Source organism: Alligator sinensis, unplaced genomic scaffold, assembly GCF_000455745.1.
Source record: "Alligator sinensis unplaced genomic scaffold, ASM45574v1 scaffold882_1, whole genome shotgun sequence".
Classification (NCBI taxonomy): Eukaryota; Metazoa; Chordata; order Crocodylia; family Alligatoridae; genus Alligator; species Alligator sinensis.
Window position 1 is genome coordinate 293,388 of NW_005842500.1, and position 23,079 is coordinate 316,466.

Genomic DNA, 23,079 nt, shown 5'->3' on the forward strand with positions numbered 1-23,079 from the left:
TCCGGGGTCAGGTACTCAGTTTACATGGTCTCTTCATCATTGTCGCTCCAGCTTCCGCTGGAGGACACATTGCTGCTGCATTGTCACTGTCGCTGTCCTCCGTTCCACTCATCTGTTCCTCTTCTCCGCTGCCATTGCTCTCTTCTTACCTTGGTGGGGGTTGTATGGTCCTGTGCCACGTGTCCCTGTGCCAGGTGGCGTTCACTACGTCTTCTCCATCCTCTGCTACCGATTTCTGGTGATAGGTCCGGAGTTCTCTCAGCGCCATCTTCACACAGCCCACTACCTCTACGTCCATTTGTCTGTAGAGGAGCAGGTCCCTGGCCTTCCATAAGGCACTCCTGACACAGGATGCAAACTGGTCACATCCGAGCGAGGGGCTCCCCTGGTTTTTGGTGAGATGCCCGTACAGCACAGCCTTGCTAGTTAGCCGGCTGATGCCAGTCACTGCTTTGCAGAGCTGCTGTACCTTCTTCCATATGTCCTTGGCGCAGGTGCAGAGTCACAGGAGGTGTTCTATTGTCTCGGTGGCCCCGTGGCAGTTGGGCCACGGGCAGCTGTGTCTCCCCAACTGCCCCTCTCTATGTCTCTGGGCCCTCAGCGGGAGGGCTCGGTGAGCTATAAGCCAATGTAGATCCCTGTGATTTTTGTGCAGTTCCTTGCGGTGGATGCGCTCCCACACGGCTTGGCATGTGTCGCCCGGGAGCAGGTCCACGGGTGACATGGTGTCCGGTAGTCTCACCATCTCCTGAATCTTCCTGTGACTTTTCATGGTCGCTGGGCCCATGTTCTGCAGGCTGTACACGTCATGGCATCGGTTCAAGGTTTCGTAGAACCAGGATGGTTCCGTGATCCATGGCCTGTGGTTAGTCGGGGTGAAGACCCGCCAGTGTCTCAGAATGTGCCCTGCAAAGCATCTCATGAGACATGCCATTTTGGTATCTGCCTCCATTGCCAGCTTACAGATCATGCTCACGTACTTGGCCCACAGGAACAGGAGGGTCTCTGGCAGGCCCCTGCCCCCGGCCCTCTTGTCCATGTATGGCATCTCCCAGGCGACCTTTTCCCACCTGGAGCCCTAGAAGAAAGTGCACATGGCCCTCTGGATCCCGTGGGTGATGCGCTCGGAAGGGGGGAAGCCCGGTGTACAGAAGCACCGGTAACAACACTGTCTTCACAAGTGCAACGCACCCCCCCATGGAGAGGGACCGCAAGTGCCACAGCCCCAGTTTCTGTTTTGCCTTGGCCTCTGTCTTCTCCCATGCTGTTCTGCTGCTCAGCTCCGGTTTGAAATCTATCCCCAGGATCCTGACCCCCTCACGGGGTACAGAAACCCCCGGGGAGTCCAGGTCCCTGACCTCGCCCACAGCCAGGCAGGTGCTCTTGCTGACGTTCAGCTTGGCCCCCACTACCACCTCGTACACTTACAGTATACACACATACTGAGTGGTTCTGAGCTGTGAAGTCACCATGGCTTGAAATGCTGTCGACTCTGCGGGGCTCAATCCAATGTACTATATGGTAAATTATGAGCCTTTTGGAATTGAACTAATATCATGGATTAAGTAGGTGCCAAAGTGCTGCTTTATAGTGTGCTTATGGAGTGTACCTGTGCTAAAACTTGCAGCAATTTCAAAAAAGGTACAACGTATCAATTCTGAATGAGCTAAGTCTATGGGAACTATATGTAGATGTTTACAGGCATGTTTATTTCAAGGTCAGTTATTTCAAATTTGCTTTTTACTTCCATGTGCACATGGAAATCAGGGTCTGATTGTAAGGAGGGGGGAAGTGACTGCAGGGGCAAGAAATTGGGCGGCGGGGGGAGAGGCTACCTGAACCCCCAGATTTATTTTCCCTGCTGTAGCAGTAGGAGGGAGATAAATTCAAAACAAAATTCCAAAAATTAGATTCCATACCTGAAAAATTGTATCAAATTTATAATATATTATATATATATATAAATTTATAAATATATTATATTTTCCATATATAGAATCTAATTATTGGGGTTGTTCTTCTGTTCAGGGTCATCTTATATTCAAGTACGTGTGGTAATCAGTTCCAGTACTTAACTATCTTTACATGTAGAAATCCCCTCTCCTCTCCTCTCCTCTCCTCTCCTCCCTTCCCTCCCTACCTTCCTAGAAAAACTTGAATTTCCTTGCTGCAGTTTAAGCCTGTGCTTTTTTTTTTGTCCTATTCCCATTGAGCATGGTGAGCAGTTTATACCTATCTTCAAAAATGTCAAAGGTTATTACAAAGAAGTTTATCATGTTTCCACTCAATCTTCTTCTCTACAGACACCAATATCTGAAATGTGTAATTACATGATGCAATATCTTGCACTGGTGATTAGATTATAACTGGTGTATGTGGTTTTCATGTTCTTTATATCTGTAAAACAAAATCACTTGGTCAGAAAAAGCTGCCAGCTGAGGTTTTGAAATCCCTTTAGCTGGAGCTACTCATAAGTAGATTCTGATACAGTTTAGGTCAGCATTTGGAAATTCTATTTGCTGGAAAAAGATTAAATAGATCCAGTAGACATATCATTTAAATCTGGTGATTGCTGTAGACAGAATGTTTGCAGCTGTGCACATCTATTTGGTAGAGTGGTAAAGAATATGACACCCTGGTCTGCAAATCATAACCAAGCTAGGAAAATTTGCTTATCCTGTTTTGTTTATATACCAAACATCTTGTTAGATTGTTACCTAACAAGTGATATTTCTGCAGTAAATAAACTGAATGTTTCCTTATGTTATCCTAAAATTTTTCTTATGGAAGAAGGTGATTTAGAATCCGCACCTTAGTGTTACTGAAAACCTAATTTTGTTATCATTTGCTGTATAAAGCAATACTGACTTGATTTTTTAATTATTTTTATTTTCATAGGATATTTGGCTTCCTGGAGAAAAAAGTAGAAAATGCAAAACGAAATAATAAAGCCTGCTAAATACTTCTCTGAAGTGGAAAAGAGTGTGCTACTTGCATTAGTTGAAAAGTACAGATATGTACTTGAATGTAAAAAAAGTGATGCAAGAACTATTGCATTGAAACAACGTACTTGGCAAGCACTTGCCCATGAATATAATTCTCAGCCTAGTGTGTCACTAAGAGATTTCAAGCAGTTAAAGAAATGCTGGGAAAATATCAAAGCACGGACAAAAAAGATAATGGCACATGAAAGACGGGAGAAAGTAAAAAGAAGCATTAGTCCTCTTATAAATACTCACATCATAGGAAAAGAGAAGATTGCCAGCATGATGCCTGAGCAAATGTACTTTTTACAGAGTCCGCCAGAAGAAGACTTTGAATATCAGCCTGATACTTCTAACCAAGGTATAAATGCTATGGTAGTGATCCAAACAACATTGGCTGCTTGCAAACATTTAAAAAAAATAAAAAGCAGCACTTTACTTTTAAACTCAGCGCACTCATGCACTGAGCCCAGCAGATCCCCAGAAGAGGCAGCGCGTTAGTTGGACCCAGCTCACCTAAAGTCTGTATATATTGGGTGCTTTAGTGGGGCTTTTTGGCACTTCTATCTAATAGCTGATTGAAACAGCTTTAGCTAAAAGTGCCAAAAAGCCCCACTGAAGCACCCAATCTGTATAGACGCTGCAGAGCCAGTTCAAAGTAACGTCCTGTGCTGCTGCTTCCAGTAAAGCACATTTCTTCTTCTTTTTTAATGTTTGCAAGCAATCACTGTTTTAGTAAAGGATGTATATGAATTTTCTTTATCGTTATTACTAATTCTTTCTGGGGTGTTTAAACTAGCAGTATAAATCTCTGTATTCAAAAATGCTGGCTGTACAAAAAATATTTCAGAACCATGATGCTGTGAGATTCTGTATTTCACTAAACCGTTTAGTAGTGAAATCTGATTTTGTTTATATAAGTTTGAAGAGACATTTTAAGCTCACCATTTATCACTTACACATGGATATGTCCAGTTTTCCAACATATTCTTTTACTTCCTCCATCATGCAGGCTCATCACAAAAGAGAAATCCTAAAAGGTTTTCATGGGTCTTTATAAACCTTTGTTCTAGCCCTTTTCATTGTATATACATTCTTTTGTAAAACAAAACTTTCACATTTATTTTAAAATAAGCAATTTCAGTGAAATAAATCTATTTTAAAAATAGAAAATAAAACAAAAACTACATATCCAATGTAGAACGTACTGTAGCAGCATGCAAGCTTCTAAATGAAACCAATTTCTATCCAAGGTTAAATTTTAATAGACAGCATATACTTTTCTTCCTAAAGGTTATTTCTAGAGAAAATTGAGAAATTCTGCACATAAATTTAATGCAACTGTTTCAGTATGGAATTAACATACATCCTAAATATGCAAGTCAAAAATTGGTTCAATAGTCTAGGTTTCTTAGTAATTATTTGGCCCATTTATATTCTGAAGAGAGGTGCCAAATGCATTCTGAAAGGAAATGCATTGTTCATTTTAAACCTATAGAAAATGTATCTATCATGACAAAGGCCTATACCAGGGGTGGGCAAGACATGGCCCACGGGCAGGATCTGGGACACCAACTGATTGGATATAGCCTGCTGACAGCAGGCAAGTGCCCACCAATTGATTGTATCCGGCCCGTGGTTGACTCTGTGGCATTCTGCATGGGGCCCAGGGCAGCCTGCGCTCCCACCTGCACCCGCTGACAGCCCCAGCCAGCAAGCACAGCTTCTTGGCAGGGCTACTCCTGGTGCAGCTGTAGCCACCTAGGTACTCCTCAGATGCCCCTGCCTCTAGCGGCTCCTTCTCTTCTTCCTCCTGCCCCTGCTGCACTGCTCCAGGTAGCAGGTAGCACAGGGGAGTGATGGCAGCTGTGGGGACACATGCCAGGCACCACACACTGATCCAGGCAGTGGGCAAGGTGCAGCGAGGCGGCTCCTGTCCCAGCATGTGGGACTCTGGCTCCAGCTCCCAGCTACCTGCAGGGGGCTGCTCATCGTGCTGGGTGGGTAGAATGTGTGGAAGGCAGCTGGGAGCTGGAGTTGGAGCCCTGTGTGCCAGGGCAGGAGCTGTCCAGCTACAGCTTCACCCCCATGTGGATGGGCATCTGCTGCCTGGCATGCAGCCCCATGGCTTCCCTACATTATCTGCTGCCTGGAGTGCTACAGCAGGGGAAGGAGGTGGATGGAGCTGAGCCATTGGAGGTGGAAAGAACTGAGCAGTACCTGGGTGGCTACAGCAGCAGCCCCATCAGGAAGGTGTGTGCACTGGCTGGCACCAGGGCGGTGCTGTCTGGCAGGCACAGGACAGGAGCAGGTGTGGGGTGCCATGGGTGGGAGTATGGTGCAGGCAGGGCTTGGTCCCATGCAGGCTGCTGCAGGGGCAGCTGCATGCCAGATGGAGTGAGGTGTGGAGACCACACCTGCACTGCACTGCCAAGTGAGCTGTGCTGCCCACACAGAATGGTCTAACCAGTGAGACTTTAGTTAATAAATACTCAGGCAGAAGACACTCACTGGCTAATGAAATATTACTGTTCAGTTTCGTTTATATTGACTTGTTACTAGGTAAAACCAATTCCTTACAAAAATAGAGACAGTGTATCATGGTTTGCCTTATGAAGATCGTTCTATAACCTAAAAAGTTTAAGAGGAGAAAGGATTTCTTAGGGTGATATCTTTATTGGACGAACTATGTAGTTGAGATAAAGTTAGCCATCTTTCTTTTTTTTCCTTAGGTTGTGGATTTTCCATTATAAGTTGGTCCAATAAATAATATCATCCTCCCACATAATTTCTGAATCATCATGGCTACAACATAACCCTTACACTGCCATTACAAAAAGTTTAACTGCATTGTTACATAACATTTCTCTAATCAAGATGGTACATTCATTTTTGCAATGTTTATTTTAATGGAACTTATATGGTCCTGATTTACAATGTTACTCCTGCTTTAGGAGTCATTTTTTACATCCTTATTTTTACACTGTGGGCATATTTACATAAGACATTTACTGTGCAGTTGCCTAATTAACTGCACAGAAAACATCTCTGCGATCTACATGTGCACCCTCTTAGAGTGCATGTAACTAACAAACTCCACAGCAGCATAGGACTTGTAAATAAAAGTCCTACCCTGCTGTAAGGTTTCTTCATGTTCAGCAGTGCACATGTAGACACTGAGCCAACTGGCTGGGTCACAAAAGTGCTTTGGTGCAGGGCCTGCCTGCTGCACTGAAACACCCTCCTGCCCCAGCTAGCCCCTCTGCAGCACATTGAGCCCGGCCAGAGCAGCTCTGGGCTAGCAGGTGGCTCCTTGGGCCCCCTGCCAGCCAGAGCTGCTGTGACCTGGTTCAATGTGCTACGCTCCAGGTGCATGTGTAAATTGTGTACCTGGGAGCAATAAATTGTGGAGCAATAAGCTCAGCAGTTTATTGCTGTCTCCTAATGGCACATATAGATGTGCCCACTGTGTATTATTTTACTCAATAAGAGGCACACCTACTCAAGACATTTACTGTGCAGTTGACTAATTAACTGCAGTAAATGTCTCGGCATCTACATATGTGCCCCTCTTAGGATGCACAAAACTAGTACACTCTGCAGCAGTGCAGTCTTGTAAAATACAAGTGCTACCTTATTGCAGAGTTTTTTTCATGCACAGCGGCACATGGGTAGATGCCGCCCTGGCTGGCTAGGCCACAGGGTTTCTCAGCATGGGGTTAGCTGGCAGACAGCCCTTGCACTGTGGCATCCTGTGCCCCAGGCAGCCACTCAGCAGCACATGGAGATGGGGTAGGGGTTGCTCTTCCTTTCTTCGTGTGCTGCCAAGTGGCTCAATGCAGGGTTCCTCAATGCAGGGGCTCCCTGCCAGCTAGCTCCACACTGAGGCACTTTGTGCCCCAACCAGCCAGGGCAGAATCTACATGTGTGCTGCTGCACACAAAAAAATCTCCAGAGCAATAAGGTCCAAAGTTTATTCATGCACATTAATCGCATGTATAGATACGCACAAGTAGTACAGTTAATTTCTGTGGAAATATCAGGGTATTTCTCAAAGCAAATCAAGTGGCATAATTAGCATAAAATGCATTCCTGTGGTGTGTATGACTGGTATTTTAAAGACCAAGTAATATGTCTTCTGTTTTATTGCAGATAGTAGCTCATCAACTGTGAATCTCCTAAAATTGGAGCGAGATTCAAACTCTTACACTTTAATGTTGTAAAGAGAACACAAGTATTGTAGATAAGATTATTATCTGGTGGCATCTAGATTATATTAAAGAAATGTACTGTTTATTTGGACTGATGGCTGTGTTTATTGCTTATACAGTAACTTTGCTTATGGAGAAAGGAACATTAATAGGACCTTTTTCTGTTTTTCAGTATCATTTGTTGTTTCAAATAAAGAACTATGTGATGAAGAGAGAGAATTGGTACATTTCCCAGTATGTGAAGGCACCTCTCAACCTGAGTCGTCCTATTCAGATGTCAGAATAGCAACAGATAAAAACTACAGAAGTAAAGCCACTCAGGAAAGTGCTTTGAAAAAGATGCAAGAGGAAGAACATCACCAGCAAATGTCAATTTTACAACTACAGCTGATACAAATGAATGAAGTGCATGTGGCAAAAATACAACAAATTGAAAGGGAATGTGAGATGGCTGAAGAGGAACACAGGATAAAAATGGAAGTGCTAAATAAAAAGAAAATGTATTGGGAGAGAAAACTCCAAACCATCACAAAAGAATGGCCTGTATCATCTTTTAACAGACCCTTTCCTAATTCACCCTAGAATTTATGGTGACAGAGATTCAGTCTAATTGAGCACAAGATAACTATGGTATATTGAATTGAGAGTCTGTTAAGATAAATGGAAGTTGTAGCAGAATGGCTGTCCACTCAATAATGAACATTTTTTTTTCCAGCTAGGAAAACAGATGTGGTGGGGTTCAATAAGGGCAAAGTCTAGTTCATTTGTGGGTAAATGAAAATTATTGCCCCCTATTCGACTTTGATATGCACATTAGTGCATTTAAAGGATGAGCATAATGTTTCTTTTCTTCAAATTCCCAGCCACCCATTTTTACAGTCAGGACATTCTCTTAGAGTAGACCTTACTTGAAAGTTTTTTGAAAATGCTCCAATTCCAGGTTTAGTTGCTTGCTTTCTAGTTTCTTTCTTGTTGGTTGAAAACAAGGGTTGGAGTTGCTTTTTAGTCTTACCCTGGAGAGAGGAGTAATCCACTGATATGCTGGGACAGGGATGGAGAGAGGAATTACTCTATTTTTTTATTTCCTCTCTGCAGCAGGTAGGTAAAAATGAAGGACATCATGAGGGGACCATTTCAGTAACTAATTTGCAGAGGAGAGAAGTCAGACCCTTCAACAAGATGGTTGATGGAGAAGATGCTTATGTACTGGTCTGCTAGCTGTTGGGGCCATGACAGAGGAGAAGAGGGAAAAAAAGAACTATTCTCTCCCAGGAGCTGCTCCTACTTCTGTCTACACCTTGCAGATGCTAGGCTGGTTAGAAGTAGGAAGCAAACTGCTGCAGCTGCTTCAGTGAGAAGCAGCCTCTAAAGGACACTGTTTACCTGTAGTTGTTCTGGGGAAGAGAAGCTTTGCTACATTATGAAATTCTTGAAAAGCAGTTGGCTACCCAGCCCATTAGCAGCTTCTTCTTCTACCTTGCAGTATTAGTCCATGACCTCAGTAGCCCAATCAGTGCATATGGGCCTTGTCCTCATTACAAGTGAGGATTGTGAATCCTGTTAGTCTCTACACCCCCATCCCACCCCCAACCATGCTGCACAGGGCAGGAGGAGGCTGAGGCAGATTCTCACTTCTTGGTACTATGTTTTAGCCTAGTATTTGTGTCAGTGCCTGTGAATTCTCTCTTGGTCCTGTCCCATGTGTTAGCCTAAAGCAATTTCTGCCTCTGCTGTCAGCTAAGGACCACTACTTTGATGATTTATTTGTATTAGAGTAGGATCTAGAGGCCCAAACAGGAATTGGAGCCCAATTATGTTAGGTGTGATACATATACATAAAAGACAGTCCCTGCTCCCAAGTGAAGCCAGGCCTGGAAAATCAGAAATATGATAGAAAATCTAAAGTTATAGAGTACAGGTTTTAGGAGTCTTTTCTCTGAAAAGGTGTTTTGGAGGAGGGGTATAGGAACATTTTTAAGGCTTGACAGAACATGAGCAAAAATAATACTCATATTTTTTAAGTTATGAATCTGAGAATCCTATTATTTTAAATGTTGTATTTCACAGATCTATACAATAGCAATATTTTCTAAGTTAAAGTGTGGATGGTACCCTCTTCCGTCCCAGTGGTCCTCTGATTACAGCCTTTTTTTTCGGATTTTCTTTCTGGCTTGAGTTTTCATTTTCACTTTTCTCTGGTTTGTTTTTCTGGCTTCAGTGCATGCCTGTCAGTTTTGTGCCTGTCAGTTATAATGCAGTGGCAGTGAATGGAGTGATATGAACTTTATCATATACGAGAAGCACAACTAAGCTCCTGCAGAAAGACCAAAAAGAATAGAGGTAAAATCTAAAGAGGCAAACCTACTGAATAGGGAAATTTCATTTTTTGTGTGGATTGAACTTTTCTCGTGTAGGAATGGAGCATAGAGTTTAAGAGGAGGGAGTAAGGTAAGAGAGTTTTACTTTGGTCCAAAAGAAACATCATAATAAATGACAGTATGCATAAGTCAATGAGTTGGGGAATGAAAGAAGAAAATGTGGTTGGGGAAGGTAATATTTTGGTGTAAGGTTTTGATCTCTGGCTTGGACTGCGTGATGGTGCTTTCACCTGGTGCATGCACCATCTACATCACCACTGAAAGAGGGTGGAATGAGGGATATGTCAAATTATCATACAAAATCATAGAATAGTAAAGTTGTGAGAGACTTCCTGCAGGACACCTAGTCCAGCCCGCTGCTCAAGGCAGGATCATCCCTGATTAAACTGTTCTAGTCAAGCATCTGTCTAACCTACTCTTAAACATCCAAGAATAGAAAGTCATAATCATTCTTGGTAGCCTATTCCAATACTTTAATAAACATCTTCCTAATCTCCAATGTAATTTTTTCCTGCTGTGATTTGGGACCATTTTTCTTAGTTCTGTCTCTTACAGCAACAGAGAATAATCTAGCTCCATCCTCCTTATAGCCACCCTTCAAGTTTCATAGTTTTGTAGACGTTAGGGTTGGAAGGGACCTCAGTAGATCATTGAGTCCAACACCCTGGCCTGGGCAGGAAAGAGTGCTGGGGTCATATGACCCCAGCCAGGTGCTTGTCCAGTCTCCTTTTAAAGACCCCCAGGGTAGAGCACCACCTCTCTTGGGAGCCCATTACAGAGTCTGGCAACTCTTACCATAAAGAAGTTCTTCCTGATGTCTAACTTAAATCTGCTCTCTGTCAGTTTGTGGCTATTGTTCCTGGTTATTCCATGGAGTGCCCTGGTAAAGAGAGCATCTCCTATTTCTTGCTGCTCCTCCTGATGAATTTGTAAAAGGTATTTACACTCTGTTACTAAATCCCCACCTCAGTCCAGACTAAATAATCCTAATTCTTCAGGATTCCTTCTTTTATAAGGAATGTTTCTCAGGTGTCTAATCATTTGTTTTCACTCTCCACTGTACTCTTTCTAATTTGTCCAGATATTTCTTAAAGCAAGGGTCCCAAAACTGAACCCAGTACTCCTGGTGAGGCCTCACCACTACTGAATAGAGTGGAAGAATCACTTGTCTTGATTTGCAAGTGACACTTTAGTGACTGGGGAACCCCACTTGATATCTCATCCCAACTAGACATTTAGGGCCTTTGTACACGCAATAAAATTGGTCTTTAACGCAGCTTAAATACCCTTTTGCACCGCTTTAGTGGTGTTGCTGTTACATGCTTGGCGGCATATTCCGCTTTACATGACTTTCTAATGTAGCAAGGTAAAACCCATCTGAGGTGTTCTAGTTTGCTACCTAACAAAGTCCAACGGTGCATGGGGCGCTGGGAGCTGACATGCTCAGGGAAGCTCGGGTTTAGCGGGCTTCCAGCATCCCGTCCACTGTCCCCGCCACTTTCTCCCGCCACCAGCACACCCAGCCATCCTCCTGGCACCTTGCAGCTGTACCCCAGGGACTAGCCAGCCCTTCCCAGGCAGTCCCAGGTAGCGGGAAGGGGGCGGGGGGTGTGGGAGCTTCCCTGCCTCTCCTGTGGTGGTGGTGGTGGGGGGGGGCGGAGCTGCTGGCTGGCTGAGTTGCAGGGGACCCCCGTGCTTCCCTCCATGGTGGCAGTGCCCCCCACATGGCACCCACCTACTGGCACCTGGCCTGGGCACCACCGCCACACAGGGAAGCACCAGGCCCTGTGCAGCTCGGGCAGGCAGGCTCTGGGAAAAAAAAAAAAAAGATCAGGCTCCTCACCGCTTTTTTTTTCCCCTCAGTCAAGCCTGCTTGCATGAGCTGCCACAGGTCGCACAGCCCCTGAGCTGTGCGGGGCCTCGTGCTTCCCGCCATGGTGGTGGCACCCCCAGGGACCGTCCAGGCTGAGTGCGAGCAGGTGGGTGCCGCCTGGGGGTGCTGCCGCTGCGAAGGAAAGCACTGGGCCCCGCACAGCTCAAGGACCACTCAGCCCACTGGCAGCTCGTCCTTCCCCCTCCCCCCACCAAGGGAGAGCCAAGTAGGCTGAGAAAAAAAAAGGATCAGGCCCCCTCACCCTTGTGCACACGACAGGGGGGTTAGTTCTCCTTAAATGGAAACAGTGGCTTTTAAAAAAACCCACTGTTTCAATTTAGAGAGAATTAAACCCCTGTTCTGTGTACAAGCACCCTTAACCATTGACCCGATGAGCGCAATGATTCACCAGTTATGTATCTACCTTGTAGTATTTTCATCTAGTCCACTGATTCCCATTTGGGGTGCAGCGAGATCCATTTAAGGGTACCACACTGCTGATGCCACCAGGTGGAACTGCTCTACTGTATCTCTGTGTTTCAGGATATGCCATTCAGGGCTAGTCTGGAAAATGGCTGTGGCAGGGGAGTCCCTGTATAGCATGGCCTGATAAGGAGGGACTGCCATGAAGCTGCTGCTACTGCTGCTGGCAGCCTGCGAGAGAGCCCAGACCAGCAATGCCACTATGACTGATAGGATACATAGGTGCTACCTCAGCCCCTGCTCTTCTTGGCAGTTGAGAGGCAACCCCTGGGCTTCATGCTTCAAGGCAAAGGGGTTGAGAGTGGGGGCATGCCTCCCTTGCATGAGGAAAGGACTCCCTCTGCCCACAACTGCAGGGAATGCTGCTAGAAGTTATACAGGATTTCCTCGCTTTATGCGGGTTCTGTATGTGCAAATTCGCTGTTATGCGTTGATCCTTTTTATACCAAAAATTTGTTATATGCTAGGTAAATTCACTCTTATGCGATGGGTGTGGTGGAAGCCCAAGCGCTTTGCTCTCTGCTGCAGCTGTGCCGCACCCCCTGCCTGCCCAGCAGTGGGACACACATGGCATCGCGTGGCTCTTGGGGCAGTGGGGCTCAAAGTGCAGCACTCAGTGGCAGCTGCCTCTGCCCCACACACAGATCGGGGGGCATGTGCCCCCTGGGCCTCCACTTGTCCTATCAGGGCCAGGGCCCCACTCACCCCACCCCCTGCTCCTGCCTGTGCCCTGCTCCCTCCCTCACTGCTGGGGCCTCGATCTGCTCCCCCCTCCCCGCCCTCAATGGAACATATCCCTATTTGTTACATTGTAAAGTGGGTTCCCTTTATGCAAATTTGAGTTATGCACCGTTTTCCAGGAACACAAGTACAGTATAAAGCGAGGGAAACCTGTAGAGGGTACCTTGAGTCTAAGAAGGCTGAGAAGCACTGACCTAGTCTGTGTTTCCTTAGCTTACTAGTGAGAATGTCATGGGAGACTTGTCAAAAGCCTTGCTAAAATTGAGGTGCATTATATCCGTTGCTCTTCCCATCCACAGAGCCTGTCACCTTATAGAATGAAAGGCATGACTTGCTTTTGGTGAATCCATGTTGGCTGTTCCTGATCACCTTGTTTTCTTCTGGGTGCCTAGAATAGACTCCTTGTTGAGTCTACAATCTTTCCTACAATTGAAGTCCAACTAACTGCTCTTTAACTTCCCAGATCCTTCTTCTTCACTTTCTTAAAGATGGGCACTATATTTGTCCTTTTCCAGTATCTAGGATCGCACCTGACCTCCATGAGTTCTTGAAGATGATGGCCAATGGCTCTGATATTTCATCAGCCAGTCCTTTAAGTATGCTAGGTTATATCCCATCCAGCCCTTCTGATCTGAAAATATCTAGCTTCTCTAAGTAAGCCCTAAACCTGTTCTTCCACTACTCTAGGCTGTTTTCTCACCTTCCCTATCTTAGCTGCCAATAGCATTCATGATCTGGTAACTGACATGACTTGTGAAGATGGGGTAAAAAGGCACTGAATACTTCAGTCTTCTCTATATCATTGCTTTCTAGACTGCCTTTTGTATTCAGTGAAGAAACCTACATTTTTCTTGGTCTTCCTCTTATTTCTGACAAACTTGTAGACTCCTTTAATCCTTTGCACTCCTTGCTAATTGCATCTAAAATTGCCTTGGTCTTCCTGATTTTCTTCCTGTATACCCATACAATACTCCTGTATTCCTCACTAGTAAAGTAGTCAAATATCCCGTTATTGTAGGATTCCTTTTTGAGTTTCAATTCAGTGAAGAGTTCATTGGTTAGTCAGGCTAGCCTGCTACACTTCCTATTTTTCGCATTGGGACAGTTTGCTCCTATACACTTAACAGAGCCTCCTTAATGTACAACCAGCTCTCATGGGCTCTTTTCCCCTTAGACTTGCCTCTCAGGGCCTCCTGTCCACCAGTTCCCTGAATTTACTGAAGTCTACTTTTCTGAAGTCCAGTGTATATTCTGCTGCTTTCTTTCCCTTAGGATCTTGAGCACTATCATTTCATGGTCACTGTCACTCGAATTACCTTTCACCTTCTCATTCTTAACCAATTCCTCCTTGTATTTGAGCAGCAAATTGAAAAGAGGTTTCCCCCCTGCCCAGCCTCATTGGCCTCTCTATCACCGGCATGAAAAAGTTATTCCGGACAATTCAAACATTTGATGGACTGCCTGTACGCTTCTGTGTTACCATTTCAGCAGATGTCACAGTAATTGAAGTACCTGATGAGGGCCACATCTTGCAGTTTGGAAACTTTGGTTAGTTTTTTAAAGAAAATGTTCTCCACCTCTTCCTTCTGGTGTGGTGGTCTATAGCAGACACCCAGCGTAACATCACCCTGTTGTTCTCTCCTCTGACCTTGACCCAGAAACTTTCAACAGACCTGCCTACTTTCCTCTTTGTACTTTGTCTCTCTTATTTATAGAGCACTTCAGATTTTCCCATGTTTGTCCTTCCTGAATAATTTATACCCATCCATTATGGGTATAAGTTATTGTACAAACATCCAGTTATACAAACTATCCTTCTGAATCTGTTATCCTAATTACATTAAAATTCTGATCGTCCTAAAACTTCCAGCTTTTTCTGCTTATTTTCCCATGCTTCCTGCATTAATGTATTAACATTTTAGGTAACTAACCTAATTTCTCTCAGAGAACATTATTAACATTTTTTAATTATAATTTTAATAAGTCTATTCATCTTGACTTTTTGGATGCTACAGTACTGCTCCTGACACATTTTATGTTTATGTTCCAAATAAATGTTTGTTTAACTCATTACAAACTGAAAACATGTAAGTGCGAGTGGCCTACGATTGGTTGCCTTTTTCATACAAAGAAATGTTTGTAATTCATTCTGACACAAAAATGTATGTTTCTTAGCCAGGGCAGTAGGGCCTCTAAACTCAGATACTTGTTTAAAAGAAACAAGGAGATCAAGAAAAGATTGACTAGAGTGTGTATATACTGGGCATGATACTCATAATCTTCAAATGTAATCCTCATGAGATGTCTGGAGATATTATAACCTTGATAATATAAAGAGTTGGTGACAGGCCCTGGGCAGATGAATGCATGGCATTTACATATACCAGTGTAAATTACACTGGAATGAGGAACAGAGAGAGATGTATAGCTATCTCAGAGTAGCTGATATGGAAGGTAACTATAACTGCTCTATGCTGCTAGACAGCAGGGGAGAAGAAAATAGCCTTTTTATCTTTATAAATGGCAGATGATTCTGGAACAGGAATAGCTTATACTCATACAGTTTTTTATCCTAGATTCAAGAGGAATTCTGCATTGAATGGAGCAAACTTAACATAGTTTAGGGTTTGCATCATCTGTTTAGTGTTTTTATTTACTACTTTTACATCACTGTAATACTGATTTTTTCAATGTAAGTTTTTAACCTGACCAGGGCTAGAACCATCCATAAATGGGGAGGAGAAAAGATTCAATTAGAAAAATATGTGATGTAAAACATACCTTAGCTCACTGCTTATCTTCTGGCATCACAGGAACTTTCCCTGTAATGTCTTTTGTGTGCTTTGTCCAGACTTCATTTAAATTACTTCAGGGATGGAGCTTCCCCCATGCTGTTGAGAAACTATTCCATGATATAAAAGATCTCACTGCTAGGAATTTGTTTCCTGGTATTAAATTTTAAGTTTTCTTTTCATCTTAGTCTTTTTTTATTCCTAGTAAGTTCTCTCACACCTTGGACAACACTTAAAGTTGCTCTTCTCCAGTCTTTCTAGTCTGAAGTCTCCAGCTTCAGCATTTCATTTGCTTGTGCATAATTATATCCTTCATTCATTGTTTTTCAAGCTCTTTGGATTTCTTTATAAATATTTTCTTGTAAATAAATCCCAGAAGCCCAAAAACATGTTATTGTTCTCTTACACCTTTCTAAGTACCCCTTGATGGGGTAGGAAGCACCTGGACCAAAGTAATCCTTATGTTTACTTCACAGACAATATGTTATACCAGGGAGGTTCAATGCTTGGGGTTTGGTCTGGTTCTTCATATGAAGAGAAGCTAGTAATTCCTTCACATATTCATGCTGTCCAAAATCACATTAGGCTTTTTTTTGTGTTCCTGCTATGTCACAACGGAACTCTAGGGTGCCTATACACGAGCAGGGAGACCGCTCTGACGTGCTTTAATTACAGCATGTCAGAGCAGACTCAATTGATGGCTTGATTAAGTCTGTTGGAGCATGGTAATTACCACGCTCCAGCAGCTTCCCATGTCTCATCTATCAGCGTCCCCACGCTTCAAAATGGCAGCTGGGTACTTTATCTAAATCTAATTCAAGCTTTAGATAAAGCACCCCTGCCACCATTTTGAAGTGAGGGGATGCTGATGCACGAGATGCTCTGGGTGCTTCAATTAGAGCAGCCCTGAGAGCAGCTCTAATTAAAGCGCCCTCTCCCCACCCCCTATTCCTGGAACACATTTATAAATGTCCCTAGATTGCTATCAACTATTATTAATCATTTTCAACCTTCCCTCCCGCACCCCAATGTTTTTTCTTTGTCCTTTACTTATTTCCTAGCTGTATAAATTTGCATATTTGCAGATGAAATCTCATATTGGTCTTTTCTGCTTATCTCCTGAATTGTCCCACCCCATGATCTATGTACAAAGTGGGTCCTATAGGCTTGTGTTTTCTCACACAGTAAAATCTAGTTATTTTGTCAACCCAAGGGGACTGGTAACAATGACTAATTTTCCATGCTTTGTTGTTGGCAGTCCCTTGATTTGAGTCCAATCCTTGAGCCACAGATCTGTCTGCAAAAGTCACAGGCCTTTCCACAGGGGACAGTAGGTTTAATCAATGGTAATTTGGGGAGGGGAGTCAATTCATGGCCTGGAGCAGACTGATAGAACACTTTAGTCTCGATATTGAGAGAAAGGCCCAAAGTTCGGTAGGCTTCTCCAAAAAGGAGATAGTCTGGAGCAAGGGTGTGCAATTATTTTGGGCAGAGGGCCGCTTAACGAATTTTAGCAAGCTATTGAGGGCTGCATAGGTAGCCCTGCCCCTTGACAGGTGCCCTGCCCCTGGTTGCCATCTTGGGACCAAAAGTCCTACCCCCAAATCCAGCGGTACCCCCAGGGGGTATGTGAAGCCTCATCAGGGGGTACGTCAGATATATTTGAAATTGCTGGGGTTTTACTGCCGTAAAACGTGTATGCACATGGAAACCAGATATCCTAAAACTGCTCCATACCTCAACCTCGCACTGGAAACGTCATTCCTAGGGGGTATGTGAGTTCTCACTCTGAGACCAAAGGGTACGTCAACTGAAAAAGGTTCAGAACCACTGCCCTAACTCCTAACCTTTGCCACCAGAAATCCCTCCCCTCACCCCCGGAAGTACTCCTTGCAGCAAGGAGTTTTGCCATCTCGGAACCAGAAAAATACCAAATTATATTCTAAAAAGCGAACATCTAAAACATTAATTAATTTGATTTCAAAAAATATTTTTGCACATGCTTGTGTAGTGTACATAGAGGTGATTGCAATAGCTTAAAATGAAGTCGTATGCTTGTATATTGTGGGGGGGTATAGGCTTGTGGGGAGCTGTGGGTGTGTGGGGTGAGGGATCATGTCGGGGTGTGTGTGGATTTGTGGGGTGTGGGCGAGTATGGGGTTTGTGGGGGGGTGTGTGGGAAGGGTGGCTGGGGTGTGTGAAGGAGTGTGGGTATGGGGGTCTGCATGTATTGTAGTGCGAGGGAGTGTGTGGGTGCATGTGTATGATGGGGTGTGCATATGGGACTCGCCCTAGGAACACACACATACACTTTGCCCCTGCCTGCACATTCTCTCGTTTTCTCTCTCTGCCTCTGCCTGTGTGCTTGCACACACCCTCAGCCCACTGGGCCCCATGCTCCCTGGTCCATGCAGCTGGGAGCCATGTGATGCTGGAGCAGGGTGGGGGCAGGAAGCAGGGAAATGCCTGGGTGTGGGCAGGGCCGAGCTCCTGCTTCCTGGTGCTGGCTCCCCCTGGGTCCTACTGCCCCTGGTTCCTGTCCTCTTTGCCAGGCAGCCAGGAGCAGATAAATATTTTCTAAATTTTTTATGGGTCCCGTAAGCCAGATAGAATGGCTTGGCAGGCTGGATCCAGCCTGCGGGCCGTAGCTTGCCCACCCTTGGTCTGGAGGCTTTTCGCAGTGTGTTCAGGGATAGTGCAGTCGTCAACTTATTGAAGGTTAAGCGTGGCTGTTTTGGTACGTTGGTCTTCAGGCAAAAATGACCCAGAATGAAGAGCCCTTTATCTGCTTAGCATTCAGTGTCAACTCTGGAAAAAAGGCAGTCCTTAATGAAAACCAAGACGATTTTCAAAAAAATGGAGAAGAGTTGGGGTGATGGCAAAATAATCATTGTGGCATAATTCCATGATTACTATGAAGTAAAATAACCAGTTAAAGATTTTTGCTTTGCATTCATATATGCACTTATAGCTAAAAAATGTGTGCAGAGCCAAGACAAGCAGTGAATACTTTGTGAATGTCAACTACCTTGACAGGTGTTATGAAGCGTATAGGTCAGTATCTCTAAGCTGATTAATTATTAGGAGCAAATTTCATTGTGATTAGTTTGAGGGTATGGAAATGACTGCTTTAACAGACAATAAATTAAGCGATGTATTTTGTTTACAAATCAGTAGGACTGGCAGGGATTCAGTGCACTGACTAATAAGAGCTTAGTGATGATTTAATAACTAGATTTCATTGTACTTCCACAGAAGTAGGTTCTATGAGAGTGACTTATGCCTTCCTCTAAATGCTACAGGGCATCCTAAAGCAGAAACTGGGTTGGGGGAGGCAGGTGACCTAAGAGAAGCAAGTGGGTGTTGGAGAATGTAGTCCAGCTCTACAGAGCTTAGGCAGGAAAAACCATGACCCTATCCTGTATAGGATCTCTTTTCTTAAATTCACATTCAGTGCCAAATCTTAATTCAGAGGCATAATGTTTGCACAACATGACACTTCACAAGATGCAATAGTGTCTATTTTTACTGGGCACGGAGCATTTCCACCAGACATTTGCATGGAGATGTTCTTACCTAGAGCCCATAGGCCTTACCATGAGAAGGAGATTTCATTTAATTTTTCTCGAATTTCTCTAGGATCTGTTATTTTTTCCATCATCTTCTTTGTGCTCACACCTGGTTTTTCTTTTTTGCTACATCACATAACCATTATTCCTTATTTCTTTCCTTCAGAATTTTGGAACCATAAAAAAATGGTTCACTAATTCAGCCTTACTAAACTTACTTTAGATTTAATTTCCCTCCCCCCCCGCAACTTTTTTTTGTCAGAGGTGGGGGTGTGGCAGTGGTGAGCAGGCAGCCACAGAGGTGTTAGCAGTGGGGGCGGGCCAAGCAGGGAGCTCCCGCAGACAACCACAGCAGTGTTGGGGGGATGGGGAGGGCGAACACTGACCAGTGGTCAGCAACCACCCACAGATACTACCAGCAGGAGCGGCAGCAGCTAGTGATGATCGGGGACCACCTGCAAACGCCACCAGTGATATCAGCAGTGAGGGGTGGGGTGGGGTGGGGGTGGAGGAGTAGCAAGCATTGACTGCCCACAAGCGCTGCTGGCAGTGTCGGTGGCACTTTTCACAGGGGGTGCACTGCCAATCTCAGGGGGTGCATATGCACCTGCATACACCCGCTACGTATCGCCAGTGTTTTCTAACCATAACTATGGTGGCTCTTAGGAAGCTTCAGCCACATTCTTCCACACTCCAAGACTCCTACTTCCTTGTTATTCACCCAAGTTACTTTCTAATCCTATGTTCTTTTCCTAGTATCTAATACTGAAACTGCTTATTACTAGGAGTAGTCAAGAGGAGCAAGCAGGACTATTAAGTAAAGCACTGGATCAGGCTACCCAGAGAGGCGGTGGAATTTCCATCAGGTTTTTAAAACCTGGCTAGACCAAGCCTTGGCTGGGATGATATAGTTGGGGATGGTCCTGCTTTGAGCAGGGGGTTGGACTAGATGATCTCCTGACATCCCTTCCAAACCTAATTTTTAGGGACCTACTGAATTCATGGCAGAAGTAGATTATGCAGTGGTTCCTTTAATCTTGCATGTTTTCCCATGCGTACCTCACCCCTTCCCCTTCCCCCCACCCTCCCACTGCTGATTAGCAGAGGACCCCGCCACTCCTTCCTGATCAGCAGGGAAGCTAAAATCCCTGTTTTAAATATAATGCCATTTTTGCCTCCCCACCAATCAACAGCAAACAGCAAGGCCGTCCGGGGCCCCTCAGCCAATCAGTGGCAGGAGACAAAAATGGCACAATATTTAAAACTGCAGTTTTTCCTCCCCACTGATCAGGAACAAGCCACAAATGGGGCCCCTCCACCAATCAGCGAAGGGGTGGGGGACATAGGGGAACCTGTAAGATTAAAGGAGCCACAGCGCACCCGACTTCCGTCATGAATTCGGTAGGTCATTACTAGTTTTCTATGATTCTGTTCATACTTCTAACTTCTAATCTTGTAGCATTAGTAGTATCCTTGTCTTGATGCTGTGTTTTGATTCTATTTCTTATTGTTTTCATATAGGTTGCAGTCACTTTCTCTAATCTTCACTATTAATTACCCATTTGAAACTAATTCCTCCCTGTTAAATATAGGTATGATAGGGTAAATGCATCAAATTTGATACCTTTACATCATTAAGTCACTTTTGTACCACTTAGGAACCTTTTAAGTGATAGTTGTTTACATTTTGCTGAACTGGAAAAGTGCACCATGAATAGTCTTGTCATATTCAGATGTTCAGATACCCTATGCAATGATGTTTTGTATGCGTCAGGCAACAGAGACAGTTTAAAATTCATTCATGCCCTATGTCCTTACCCAATGGATTTTCTTTAATTATCTAAGTCAGGGCTGTCTAATTTTTAAATGGCTGGGATTTGCAAGCTGCACTGCTTCTACTCTCCACCCCTCCACAACTTGACTGTACTAAACTACACTGTGTGCAGGTACTGCCCCTGCACAGTGCTACCTGTGGGGTGGGGTCAGGAAGTGGAGGGAAGGGGAACCTGAAATCCTTGGCTTCTGCTGCTGCAGTGAAAGCATTGGGAAAGTGGTGGCCAGGTGGGAACCCAGGGGCTGCAAATTAACTTGCAGGCTGCATGCAGACTTCAGGCCACTAGCTGGACAAACCTGATCTAAATATCTTTCTGAGTACTTGTGACACCCATCCAATGTTTCTTCCTATCTGTAGACTAATATACAGAAATGTAACAAGTATATCCTTGTATACTAATATACTACTAAAATTCTATTATTTGGAGTGATAAACCAAATGCAATAAGATGATAGACATAAGAGGAGAAAAATGTTATATAATTTTTGTAAATATTAAGGCAGATGATCAGTGATTTTCTAGGGAAAAAGAAGGTAATTTGTTGCCAACCATCAAAATAAGAGAAGTATGTTTTATGCCAATAAGAACACAAGTTCTTTACTCTTCCAGTGCCATGGAATCAATTGTGTGTTGTTAAATTCCAGAGGGGGGTGTGTGTGCGCGTGTGAGAGTTGTTGCATAAAACCTCTCAGTTCATTTAGATGCAAAGAAAGTGTCCAGAGGAATGTTGGCAGGTGTACTGGAACAATAAAAAGTAAAATGGGACTCTGCAAGTTGTTGCCCTGAATTTTTTGCCATTGTAGTCAGGAAAGGGTTTATATATCCCACCATATTATCATTCATTCTGTTAGCACTGAGCATGTTAAATGTTATCTAGACAAAGTGTACAGCATTCAGGAGAAAGACACCTTTAAAAACTTTTATTCATGTCACCATATTATTTATCATTTCAGTGCTCCTGGTAAACAAATCTTTAGAAGCTATGATGGTTCTATTCATTTCAGACTAGGTATGCCTACAAAAATTCAGATATGTAACCAGAGTTTGGATGCTCTCCACAGTCTCCTTCCTCCCTTCAGTGCTCTCCCCTTCTAACAGACCTGTCCATCTGACTGTACTACTTGATTTGCACAGAATACCCGCTGTTTTGTTCTGTCTTGGCAGCATGTTATGTTTCAGGGGAGAATGTGTATGGACCAGACTCCACCCCCTACTCCACCCCAACAAAGCATCCCAGCAGTATGGTCTTTCCTAAAAACCCATATTCCTAATGTTTCCCTTTATTTGTATTTTGCTTGAAACAGTGTGAAAAAAAAATCTAGTCTCTAGTTGCAATTGCAAATTGCTCATCACAAACAGTTGTACAAGTTTGCTCTAGAACTCATTTAATTCTGTGACTTCTCCCTCCAGGACTTTTTATTCCTCCATCTAACTCTTATATCTCAGATCTACACAGTGAACCGATTATAGGAACCTAACAAATCTGGTTATCAGAGGGAGTTAGCTGAATTGTTCTTCATCAGTACTATGGTCATAAAACAGGATGTTGTTACCTATGTCAAATGCTTTCCTTCCCCCCCGCCCACTTCTCTCCAGATAACTATTTTCTGAGGAGATGGACATTTTCCTCTCACCTAGCCTTAGATCAGTTTCCAAATACCTACCTTTATCTGACAGTCATGGCCATCAGTAGGAAGGCCTCCAGAATTGGTAGGCCTAATTACTTGCTGTATCTTCTACTGAACTGAAATGGAGTAAATTTTTGCGTCATATACACTCTAGAATTGCATGTTGTACACCAAAACTATGAGATTTATCAGAGCACTTGGAATCCAATACGTAGGCTTCCAGAACATGCTGGGTTATACAACAGTAAAAGAAGGAATGAGGAGGAGGGCTTTAATATAGTTAACAGGAGACACATTGATGTGATGGAGGAATGCACCTGACCATTAAGCTGGGGTTTGTTTGCTTGCTTGTTTTTTAACATTAAAAATCAGCAAGTCATACAACTGATCTTGACCTGAATTCCCTGTTTTTTGGTAAATAGAATAACTAAAAACATGGTCTTCCTTTCTTAGCTTTTTTTCTATCCTGTTCAGCAGAGGAGTCTATTTCCTAAAAAATAAAAAACAGGACCAAAATAATAAAAATTCAGTGAAATTAAGTTTATTGTCACTTAAAATTGTGTTTTTTCTGTTTTCTTTCTGTGGC

General features: G+C 43.8%; 1 protein-coding gene across 1 annotated transcript; it reads left to right on the forward strand.

The window, feature by feature from the left end:
- The first annotated feature begins 2,885 nt into the window (after nt 1-2,885).
- Nucleotides 2,886-10,211, forward strand: MSANTD3 (Myb/SANT DNA binding domain containing 3). Its single transcript, XM_006031352.3, has 2 exons — nt 2,886-3,345; nt 7,368-10,211. The coding sequence occupies exons 1-2, from the start codon at nt 2,931-2,933 to the stop codon at nt 7,775-7,777; spliced, it is 825 nt and encodes a 274-aa protein (XP_006031414.1). The 5' UTR covers nt 2,886-2,930; the 3' UTR covers nt 7,778-10,211.
- The last annotated feature ends 12,868 nt before the right edge of the window (nt 10,212-23,079 follow it).